At 44.6% G+C, this 12,158-nt stretch overlaps 1 protein-coding gene across 4 annotated transcripts in view; it reads right to left on the bottom strand.

Annotated features, from left to right (window-relative positions):
- Positions 1–12,158, bottom strand: part of UBR3 (ubiquitin protein ligase E3 component n-recognin 3) — a 1,605,611-nt gene that overhangs the window by 798,632 nt on the left and 794,821 nt on the right. For all 4 annotated transcript variants that reach the window (XM_069225311.1, XM_069225312.1, XM_069225313.1 and 1 more), the window contains one exon: positions 4,627–5,090. In XM_069225311.1, coding sequence (XP_069081412.1) covers positions 4,627–5,090 — 464 coding nt within the window. The remainder of the gene's footprint in view (positions 1–4,626; positions 5,091–12,158) is intronic.

Genomic DNA, 12,158 nt, shown 5'->3' with positions numbered 1-12,158 from the left:
AGGCATTAGTACAAATCCAGACTCTATGATGTCTATTGTACTTCAGTAAATTTGTAGCATGTCGTCGATCAAGACTTACCCATAAGTTCAGGATGGGACACCTGAATCAGCACTGGATAATTTTTTAGCGACACTGGCTTAGGTACTAGCATGGGCCAGAAATGGCTGGAGTGAGTCATAGAGCCGGAGAAGACCTTTGCATCGGAGTCGATACAGGACACCAAACTGGTCCAAAGCTTGGACTTCAATTTAGGCTTATCGACCACAAGGATGACTTCCTATGGGAATAGCCCCAGAACCACAAACGAGTCTGCATCTGCGACATGAAGTGGAAGCAGGACTTATGGTAGGGCGTTTTATGTTCGCCAATGTACAGCTTTGCTTCCCGGGACCACATCACCTTTAAGTGCATTAGTGGCATATTTATTGTAGAACTCTGCATCATGTTCCCAGCCCAAAACCCAGGAGACACACCCTGGCCATTTTTGTGACCGATACCTGTTTTCTACAATCATGGCACTGTTTGAAACCTGTAGATTTAGGAGGGGACATTGTTCCCTAGCACAATGGATTTCATTTTTACATTTTAGTAGGTGTATTTTAAAGCAGAAGAAGGTACAGAGACAAAGGCACTAATGTCAACATGCAAGGGTGGCCCTTGTATGCACATCTAGTCTGACACTTCCGGGGTGGTATGGAGCCACCACAAAGCTGCGTGGCACCACCTAGCCGCACAAAGAAGCACTGCTGGAAAGTTTTAAGATTTAGGGGGTCATTATGAACACAGCGGTAAACACCGCCGTGTTCATGCTGGCGGTCTTTCCATAGACCGTCACCATCGTTGAGACCCCGCTGGCCGCATAAAGAACATTCTGCTGGGCCAGGACATTGCTGACGGCTCCATGGAGCCGTTGTCAATGCCGCGGTGCGGCAGGTGCAGCAGCACCCATCGCGCAGATCCGACCTGCGCAACGGGGCACTGCACAGTGGCCCCTGCACTGCCCATGTCAAGTGCATGGGCAGTGCAGGGGCCCAGGAGCACCCCTTCTGCCAGCCTTTCTCTGTCTGGAAAGGCTGGGGGAAACAGGGTACATTATCCGGCAGCGCTGCCTTGTTGGATAATGTAATCCGTCATTGTCAGGCTACCTGTGTTAATAATATGGCTGTCTGAACCACCAAGAACGTAATGAGCCCCTTAGTCTGACTCTTGGACAGTATTCAAATAACAAATCTGTGGTTGGAAGTATCCATCGGAAATCAAAAGACAACACACAGAATTAAGCAAAGGGGGAAACCATCAACTTTGTTGTAGTTTCTTGTATTAATGATCCACCCAAGCAAAATACTATTCCTGATGGGTTTGAGTCTGTCATTAAAACCTATTTAAAGCCCATAGACCAATTGTGAGGATAAGGCAGAATGGAAATGTTAAAGTTATCTTTTCACAGACTGAGTAATTAGTTAGTTTTTTCATTTTGTACAGGCTAACGGATATTTGCCAGAAAGGCAATTCAGCTGTTTGCCTCTTAAATGTATTATGTAATCAAAGGTACAAGATCAGCCGACGACGCCCAACTGAGCCTCTCCTTCACCAAGGACCCCCTCACCGCCAAATCCAACCTCCACGAAGGAATGAAGGCCGTCGCCGAATGGATGAGGAACAGCAAACTGAAGTTGAACTCAGATAAGACGGAGGTCCTCATCTTCGGCGCCAACCCCTCAGCCTGGGACGACTCCTGGTGGCCGACCGCTCTGGGAGCAGCCCCAACACCCACCAACCACGCACGCAACCTGGGCATCATCCTCGACTCAACACTCTCCATGACCAAGCACGTCAGCGCTGTCTCCTCATACTGCTTCAAAATTCTCATCATGCTCCGCAAGATCTACAGATGGATCCCCACAGATACAAGAAGAACAGTCACCCAAGCCCTCGTCAGCAGCAAACTTGACTACGGAAACACCCTCTACGCAGGAGCCCAGGCCAAACTCCTCAAATGACTGCAACGCATACAAAACGCCTCGGCACGCCTGATCCTCGATGCCCACGGCCACAGCCACATCACTCCCCTTCTGGGAGACCTACACTGGGCTCCGCGTCAACAAAAGGATAACCTTCAAGCTCCTCACCCACGCACACAAGGCACTCCACAACACCGGTCCAGCCTACCTCAACATACGACTCACCTTCTACACCCCATCCCGCCAACTCCGCTCAGCCGACCTCGCCTTCGCCGCCGTCCCCCGCATCCGAAGAGCGACTACCGGAGGCAGACCCTCTCCCACCTCGCCGCCAAGACCTGCAACACCCTTCCCTTGCCCCTACGACAGACCGAAGACCTGCTGACTTTCAGGAAACGGCTCAAAACCTGGCTATTTGAGCAGTAGAAGCACCCTCCCCCCCTCAGCGCCTTGAGACCCTCACGGGTGGTAGTACGCTCTAAAAATACACTGATTGATTGATTGAATCTCTTGTCTTTTTCCAGTCACTAAAACACCTGAAGGAAAAGCCTTCCTCTCAAGGGAACTTTATTAAATATCACAGAGAGTTTACTAGACTATGATGAGAAAAGACCCTTGACGAATAGAAGGGTCAGACTGAAAGACGGAAAGGTAGATCCATGCTTAGGCTAAACTTGCCCATCACCCTTAATCAACCACTACAGTGGAAATGTATGCTGCCAGAAATGTCAAAGCAGTGCCACTGTTGACTAGATTTGGGCTCTAGAAGGATGCACGGACACCATATTTGCCTGGTACTCTTGCCTGATACTGTACAATACAGGAGTAATGAGATTGCAATCCATCTCAAGGGATGGTTTTGAGTATTGCTCTGACATATTGTGCAGTATAAAATGAGAGCATTAAGTACCATTGAATTATTTTAATTTCTTCACTGTGCACATTATCAAAAACCCAAAACAATGTCCAATGTTTTAAGGGAACAGGCTTTTTGCAGGTTTACCCCAATATTTCCCCCCTACTAGGTGCTGGTGTAATTACTCTGAAATACCATGAGCCCTGCTAGACAGGACTCAGTGCATGTGTTCAGACCCTTAAAATGGTGTACGTTTAATTGGCTTGTCCCCAATTAGCATAGCCTAACTTAATTTTAAGTCCTTACTATATTGTACTAGGGGTACCCAGGGCCTGTACATAACAGTGTCCCCTTGTGGACTGCCGCACTTATTGTGCCACCCTGAGTGGGACAAGGTGAAACATGGCTCCCAGACTGCCACTGCAGACTAGAAGGGTCGTTTAAAACTGTTAACTGCTTACTTAAAATAATAGCAAAACCCAGTCCTCCCATTTTAATATATATATGCAACCCCTAAGGTAGGACTATGGAGCCCTAAGGCAGGATGCTGTATATTAAAATGTGGAACATGTACTTTTATATATATTCCAGCAGTAAAAACCCTAAAATTGTTGTTTTTACTGTGGAAAGGCATTGGCAAGTAGAGTTACAGGCTTATATCCCGGCTGTGCTAACTTCTGAATAGGACTACTAAAGCTGTTATCAAAAGTTATCAAAAGAATCAGTGCATTAAGTCTGATTTAGTGGATAAATCAAATTTAATGTCACCAGTGGGCAAAGTGCAACTTTAAAAGTTGCCACTTTCATTGCCCAAGGTTTCCAGTGCCTGTTTAAAGTTGTACTTGTGGTCTGTCTTCCAGACAGCTTTCTGTCATCTGCCCTAAATAGTATGAACAGTCTGAGGTATTATGACCAATGGCCCAACATCAATTAGGCAGTGTTATAAAGGTTACTGTCAGAAGAGCCATTGTAGGCTCTACTGTCAGAAATACGGGTCTAAATAGAGTGTAGGAAGAGAGCCTTAAGCAAACAGGTTACTCTGCCATGTCTTTGGCAGAGTATCCTGTCTGCCAAACTCCAATAAGGCTCTATAAGGCCCTTAGTCTTTTGACCTGGCACGGCTCTCTTAGGAATGACTGGCTTTACCTAAAATAATACCTGGGAGTAGGGGAACTGATCTGATGTGGTGGTCTAAAACAGGGCCACAATAACCCTCATTTTCAGCCACAATGAGCACGTCATCATCTGTTTGGAAAGGCTATAAGAATGCCCTCCTAGACTTGCATAGGGAATTTGACCACAAATGCTACAATAATTATAACCAGAAGAACACAGAAAGAAGTATTACTTATTAATTATTGCCTTGTTTTATTTCAGTCTTCTTGTGAACTCCTTCTGCTAATTATAAAGACAAAGGGAACTGCAAACTTAAGCCAGGGTTAAAATCAGTTTAGCCTTTGTTATACCCTACACACAACAAGGCAAATCTGTGTTTATCACACCCCACAGACTTATTTGCAGTCCTGGTGTGCTGATCTGCCTGGCATAATTTTAGCATTTGAGAATCTGTAAGGTATCCATTTGAATGGTAATAAAAATAGCTGTTCTGCTGGATTTATACTCAAAACAGCTAACAGGAGAACCACAAACCTATGAAAAGCACAGATCACCACAAACTGTTAACAACACTAGGATATCTGCTTTGAACTTCACAAAGCATTACATGAAACAGAACCCCATGGATGCAAAGTCTTTCCTGGAATCACTGCTTACAAGATATGCTGTTCAAATATTCTATTACATATTACCTTTCTTCTTTATCCAAAGTTTTCTTTTCTGCGGGGCTGGCCTTCTTTGGGGGAACTGGAGGAGCAGCTTTCCTACATACTTCTTCAATGCTGCGCTTGTTCAGTCTACTTTGCATTGCAGTTTTCAGCAATATTCTTTCAACAGCAGTAGTCCCAGCACCATGAGAATATTTGGTTAAATTTGGCTGGCTTAGCACTTCTGGATCATCAAGCCATGGAGGAGAGTAGGAATCTGGTTTCCCTGAGAGTTTACTGTGCAGCTTAATGAGCAATGACAGCATGCTTTCCTTGACTTCCAGGATTACTGTAGTAAGTTGAGGCGTTGATCCAGGAGCCGACCATTTCATTGTTGTAGGCTTTGGTCGTACTGCTGCACCTGCTTCACTACTGTTGCGATTAATGATCTCTTGAAATTTCTTGCGTCGTTCTGCAACTAAACTGAAGACTTGAGCAGTACCTGAATTCTTGACAAACAAAGAACATATGTCACAACAGATTTGCAGAATGCATATTTAAAACGTTTTATTTGCCTCATAGTCTCTACCTTTTTCTTTTTGTCCCAAGATCAGTAATTATACTGTGTGTTATATTTCACTGAACAATAGAGAGGTCCTCACACACTCATATCCTGTGAACTCATGAATCCAGGGTTTGAACTTACAAGGGAAACTATGTCAAGCAAATGATACAGCATGTAATAAAATGAAATCAAGAAACCCACTTAAATTAAATCCCTATTTGCTTGATGTACATATTTCTACGCGCCTCTGGATGAAGTGATGATAGGTAATCCAAATACCGTGAAGGTCCCTTTGGAGCCTTTTTTGTTTCACCAACGTGCTTTAAATAAATTATGGATATTACGAGTCTTCTCCAGATTGAAACAAACATACATTTAAGAGTTAGTAAGACCTGGGATTGGGGGTTCAACTCTTATGCAGTGATCTATTTATTGTGAATATGTTCCCTATTAAATATATCCTCTACATTTCCATTTCTTTCAACATGATAAACGAATACTCCAAGTACAGGTGCTGCCCTATTCAACCAAATAATCATTAACTCCAGGTCTCCAGACATTAATCATGCTGTCCCTTCCAACACATGAAGTCGGAGAGAGGAACTATTCCTGGTTTTATAAGTGGTAGTATTTAGTGAGAAGTGTCTTTAGTGGTAGTACTTATTTGAACCTGTTTTGCATTGTGCATGAGTCCTGGCTTCAATTAGGAGCAGCCAGTGGAGGACCCAGGAGAAGAGGTGATGCGTTCCAATTTAATTTGTTCTGCCACCAATAGCAAGCATGTGTTCGTGATTATCAAGTTGGGCAGTTCGTCACTTATAGCAAAGACTGTTTTCATAATGTGATTACTATAGCTAAGGTTTAAACTTTTATCACAATTTTTTAGTAAGCAGCTTTCAGAGCTAACTCTGTTTGGCTATTGCAGTATGCTGGTACCATGAACGTCTCCGCATTCTATCAGGTATCAGCAAGGTTACTTCAGTTTGATAAAAAAAAATTTAATGGACACTGACTTCCAGCCATTGTTCACCTTGAGAAAATATTCCCTTTCATTAGGTGAAATCTAAAATGTTTTAAAGCTTTACTGTCCCTACTCTTTGTGATGACAGAACCAATCCTTGAATTAATTCGTATGGGCAACCACCACAGCAAATGATGAATTGCCCACACCACAGATAAAAATCACCCTTCAGGAAAACGTGTTACCAAAGGATATCTAGTGAAACAAGTCTTTTCAGAAGGACTCCTCTTGGCAGAACACACAGGAAAACAGAAAAATACAGAATGAAAAGATTACAACTACCACAGCAGGTTTGATCTAATTGACCAATTTTATTTTTTAGACTCTACTGTATGCTGTTTTGGATAAAAAAATGTGCTCTTCCTCATTTTTGAAGGATAAACAGTTATACAACTGCATTACATTTGCATGTTGTGCTTCGATGATGAGGATATCTACATCTTTATTGGACATGCATGGTTAACTAAGAAGGTCACTTGGAAAAAATACACACGTTGCATAGATTTGTGCAGGAATTAAGAGACATCTGCACCTGGTAGTTTTAGTCAACTTCATATGTCACTAGTTATAAAGTGGGTTTAAGGGTCGCCTGATAAGGAATGGAATAAATAGGAGCCATGTGCTGTGATTTTCACTACTTGATGTAATCAACTGACATCAGCGGCCTCTGCCTGACTAGTGGGCACCAGCAGCACAGAGTCCCTGACACCGGCTGGGAACAAGACTGAGACTGCCAGGCTTTGGTGTGGAAAACCGGCAGGGAAGTCTCCTCAGACCACACCGTAGCCATTTTGGGAAGCGGTGCAGAGCCCACTATGTCTGAGACCCAGTCAACTGGGACTTATTTGAGGCGGAGAGGGGCCGTCACTGCTGCAGTGGTCGAACATCAGGCACAAAAAGGGCTGACCACAGCAAGAGGACAGCTTTGAGATGACACAGTGCTCTGAGAGGCCCATCTGTGAGAGAACAATGCATACTGTGCAGCTGGGATAAGGCTGCAACAAAGGTAGCGCCTTCTGGAGGAAGCAACAGAGCCCAATCCCCCCCCCACCCTCACACAACACACACTGCTTGCTAGAGAAGGCCCGCAGAGAAAGCAATCCATGCGCTGCAGATAGAGTGGCATGCGAGGCCTGCTCGGCTGGAATAAGAGAGTTTGTCAACTCTCAAGAACACTGGCTTTGTGGGTGAACTGCTGAAACCTCTTCTCATTAATTCCCCGGTGTATGGGCTCCTCTCCCCCTGACAGGCTAGCATTGCAGGCTAGCTTTTAGGACAGTGGGCCTCATGAGCACCGGTAAACCAGAATGCAGCCCTCATAAGCAGCATTATCAATGGCATATTAGTCTCTTTGGGGTTGAGACAGGTGAAGTGCCCCATGGAGACAAATGAAAGATGCCACTGGTAAAGAAGAGCGGACAGCAACTCAAACACCTAGTCATTACACTGACGTTTCTGCTGCTCCCAGTGTACTGTACAGACTGGGCAGTTCCCTGGCAGTCAGCAGAAGCCAGAGGGAAAAAACAAGGAAAGATCAAATAAAGGTTCAAAGAATATAAGGGGGGCAGGCCAACTGTCTCAGCTAGACCCTCTGAGGAGACACAGGCCGACATTTGGTCACACAAGCAAATCCCAAGTGATTAAGACAAGGTCACCAAGATTTGAAAATGGACCTCCAGATAATTCATCATAGAGACGCTCCTTCACCCACATTGTATTAATACAGGGCTGCTTCATCTTGAGCTTTTTTTTGTACATAAGATCGGCCACGGAAAAAGATTTTAAAATTGCATTGAGACAGGAATACAACAGAATATTTTATCATCGGTCCTGTCTCATACAGGATTAAAAACATGAAAGTACCAAGGTATGTGGCATACCTCCCTCCCTACCTTTGCTCAGGTGACATATTAAGCCACTATATAGTGTATTTTTGAATCAGTGGGCTGTCCTCAGAACCAATCTGACCATTTTCTAAGTACAGTTTTCCCTGAAGGATTCCTTCCAAGAGGTAAAAGATAAACATAAACAACGTATCTGCAGTGTTTATTTATGTGGTCACATACAGTGTGTTATCTCAAGGTAGCCTTATACCAGTGGTGAGGAGAGTATGCTACCCGCCTATCCCGCTGCAATATCTTATCTGGAACTCCTCCTCTCAAGGTTACCTAAATGTGAACCTTCAGCCCCCACACGTCGTTCATGTATATTATAGGCATGTTGCACTGGGAACGGCTCTATAAATACCTTTCTCACCCTACTTGCGTTTATTCATCATCACATGGGATGATGAAAAGACTTTGGGAAATCAGTGACTGAATCTCCAACAGTTTTGGGGCTCAGAGAGAAAAGATACCAGGGTGGATCTCCAAGCCCATGTCACTGGTCTCCTGAGGTTAAGGGGAGCTGCTGAAGAGTTCAATACACCAAAAAAATCACCAACAGCAGGCAAAATTGAGAGATCCAAAGTTGAGGTTCTACAGGAGGTAAAGAAGCTCAACAGTTACCAGACCAATGGTAAAAAGGATGGTACAGTCATAAGTACAGCCTAACTGAGATCAACAGAGTGTGCATCCTTGCTGCAAAACACACACCGACTCTGGGCTGGCCGCAATGATGGCGGAGAGGAAGGATGATGAGGGGAACATGAAGGTTCTCGCTAAGGATCTTGCTGGCATCAACCACTCCCACCAGTGATGAAGGAAAACATGAACTGTTGTTCATGATGACATTAGAACTCAGTTTTGTATCTTTTGTTAATGTTGCACTGGAATGAGGCCTGGTCTCGGTAGTGGGAAGCCACTGTGGTGGGTCACTCTTCTGCTTCTGAGCAATACTTTGTGCTGCAAAGCATTTCGTGCTGGATATTTGAGGACTGAGCACATCACACACGGTGCTTCTTTCCAAAACGCAATGCTGAAGCTAGGGAGTGTTAATGTTGAAGTTCTCAACATCCTGACCTACAGAGCAGCAGCCTTCTACCCCTCAGAACTATTACAATTAATGGGCCGAAATTCTGCTCAAAGAGATTCCCATTAGTTTTTCTTATCAAAGCACTAACAAAAAGGATAATGTGGCTATACTACTGAGTCAAAGTGTCAGAGAGAAAAGTGAGGGTCGTTGTGCTGCATAAAGCAAGCAGCTCTCTGCGTAAATGGATAGAATGAATAAGGAGCACATACACAATAAGGTATAGTTTCTTACCGGGAACTCTAGTTCTCTCGTAAGGGTATTCCTATGATAATAATAAGTGTTAAATAGTTCCAATATGTATTCTTAAGTGTTGATGTTCGCCTTTCTTCAAGAAGGCCTGCATAGTCAATTAAGAATGTTATTATGCAGCCTAAAGGATTTTACTAGTGTGGTAAAAATTATTCATCTTGTTGATACAAAAGGGAAATAGACCAAAGAGACATGGACTCAAATACATGAATAGTTTGTAAAATAACAGAAAATAAATCTTTCACAAGCCCTTTTGTAATATAAGATAAGGATGAAGGAGTGCAGGGCAGTGTAGCCCATAGGCTGCCATTATAAAGGAACAAAAAAAGGAGACTGTGGGGTTCATTACGACCCTGGCGGCCGGCGGAACACTGGCGGTAACACCGCCAATAATCTGGCGGTGTTCCGCCAGTGTATTATGACTATGGGGTATTAGCCACGGTCATACCGCCGGCCCCTCCACTATTCCGCCAGGCGGTCATAATACACTGGCGATTATGAGTCCCCAACCACCAGCCTGTCCATGGCAGTAAACATCGACATGGAAAGGCTGGCGGTAAGGTGGACTCGGGGTGCACTTGGCATGGGCAATGCAGGGGCCCCAGGCACAGCCCCAATTACGGGAAGTGAAATGTGCGACGGGTGCTAAAGCACCCGCTGCACATCAACATTGCCGCCGGCTCTATTATGAGCCAGCTTCATTGTTGATGTGACATTTCCACCAGGCCAGCGGACGGAAACAGCTGGCTCAGCAGTCATGTCAAAATAGGGTGCCACCAATACTGGCAGCACTAGCGGTATTGTGGCGCCCGCGGCTTCGGCGGTCAAAGTCGTAATGAGGGCCAGAGTCTTTAAGAACCAGGGGACCTCCAATATCCCATCATGTCTAGTCAGAGGCAGCTACCTCAGTTCTTTTTGTAGGTGGTACAAGCTGATTTACAGAGAAGCCTGAATATTATTTTGTCTAGTCCACCAAAGGGGAGGTAGAGTTGCTTAGTACTATCATGGAAATACTCCTACAAGGAAACCAGAGTTACAGGTGAGAAACTATACCTTCTATCCTAGAGAATTTGCATGTAAAGTCATAAGCATTGAACAGAGTAACAAGCCTATCCCCACTGAAAGCGGTTAGCAAAATAGTTAGTCAAGCAAAGAGATTTGAGGTAAACCTTCCCTACTTCAGCATCTGTCCCAGCATCAGAATCACAACAGTAATGCTTAGGGAATGTGTGGACTGACCTCCTTGTGCAAATATCTGCCAAGGGGATATTTCTCATCAAGGCAGTCGTAGCTGACTTGCCCCTGGTGGTGTGTGCTTCTGGTCTGCCAGCAAGAGCCTTATTAGCTAGCTGAAAACAGTACAGAATACACAAGACAATCCACATTGAGAGTGACTGTTTGGAGGTGACAAGACCTGTGCAAACCAGACCACAGTTAACAAGCAATTGTTGTGATCTGCAGATAGATTTATTTTTGTCCAGGTAAAACTTAAAAACCCTCCTTACATCCAGAGAGTGAAGTGCTCTCTGCGCAGGAGCAGATGGATTTTGGAAGAAAGTTGGTAAAGAAATAGTCTGGTTCATAAGAAAACCAGAAATAAGTTTAGGTCAAAATTTAGGATAGATCCTCATAACTACTTTGGAAGAGTGGAAGACTGTGTATGGTTTATGAGCACAGAGGGCCTGGCCTGGATCTCGCTAACCCTGTGTGCTGATGTAATTGCCACAAAGAAAGCAGTTTTCCAAGTGAGGTGTTGGAGAGATGCTTTGTATATGAGATCAAGTGGTTGTTGCATGAGATGTCAAAGGACCACGTTAAGCTCCCATGGTGGAGAAGGGTGCCTAACAGGAGGAAAGACCTTCTTTAACACCTCTAGAAAATCTTTGATGACCTGGAGTTTAAGGAAAGAGGTTTGTGAAGGACGTTTCCTGTATGCAGTGAAAGCTGCCAGGTGGACTTTAATGGAAGAGAATTGCAGGCCAGATTTAGCAAGGTGCAACAAATATGGGAGAATGACAACCTCCTGACAAGATGTAGGGTCTATCTTCTTGGAGGAACACCAGCTGCAGGATCTCTTCCATTTGAAGGCATATGCAGATAAGGTGGATGGGCAGCTTTGCCTCTTTCAGGATCTCCATCCAGTCCTGTGATAGGTTTAAGAGCTCATACTGTACTAGCTCAGGTGCCATGCTGCCAAATTCAAGGAGAGGTTGGGGTGTCATCTGGCCGTTGAATTTCGTGAGGAGGTATGGCCTGCTTGGCATCCTGAGATGTGGACGGAGTGACTGGTGAAGAAGGTCCGGGAACCACCATTGCCTCACCCACTTTGGTGCGATGAGGATTATCCTGGATGTTGAGAGTTTGAGGAGTACTGCAGGGATCAGCGCAATTGGTGGAAAGGCATAAAGAAATGTGTTGGACTATTCAATCCATACGGCTTTCCCCAATGATTCTGGATGGTAAAAAAGTTGCAGCATTTTTGTTTTCTGCTGTGGCAAAGAGGTCGATCGAAGGTGTGCCTCACTATTGGAAGATATTTTGAGAGACATCTTCTTTCAATACCCACTTGTGGTTTACGTCAAGAGCCCCGCTGAGTGCATCTGCCTGTACATTCTCAAAGCCTGGAAGGTAAGTTGCTATTATCTTCAAATTCCTGGCAAAGAGTCAATGCCAGATCATATAGGCCTCTTGTGACATGATTCTGGATTTGGTTCCGCCTGCTTGTTCAGGTAGTACAAGTGGGTTGTACTGTCCGTCTGAACTGGGAGG

Source organism: Pleurodeles waltl, chromosome 3_1 (assembly GCF_031143425.1).
Source record: "Pleurodeles waltl isolate 20211129_DDA chromosome 3_1, aPleWal1.hap1.20221129, whole genome shotgun sequence".
NCBI classification, from domain to species: domain Eukaryota; kingdom Metazoa; phylum Chordata; class Amphibia; order Caudata; family Salamandridae; genus Pleurodeles; species Pleurodeles waltl.
Note: the sequence above shows the minus strand (reverse complement) of the source record. Positions and strands in the feature narration are given on the sequence as shown.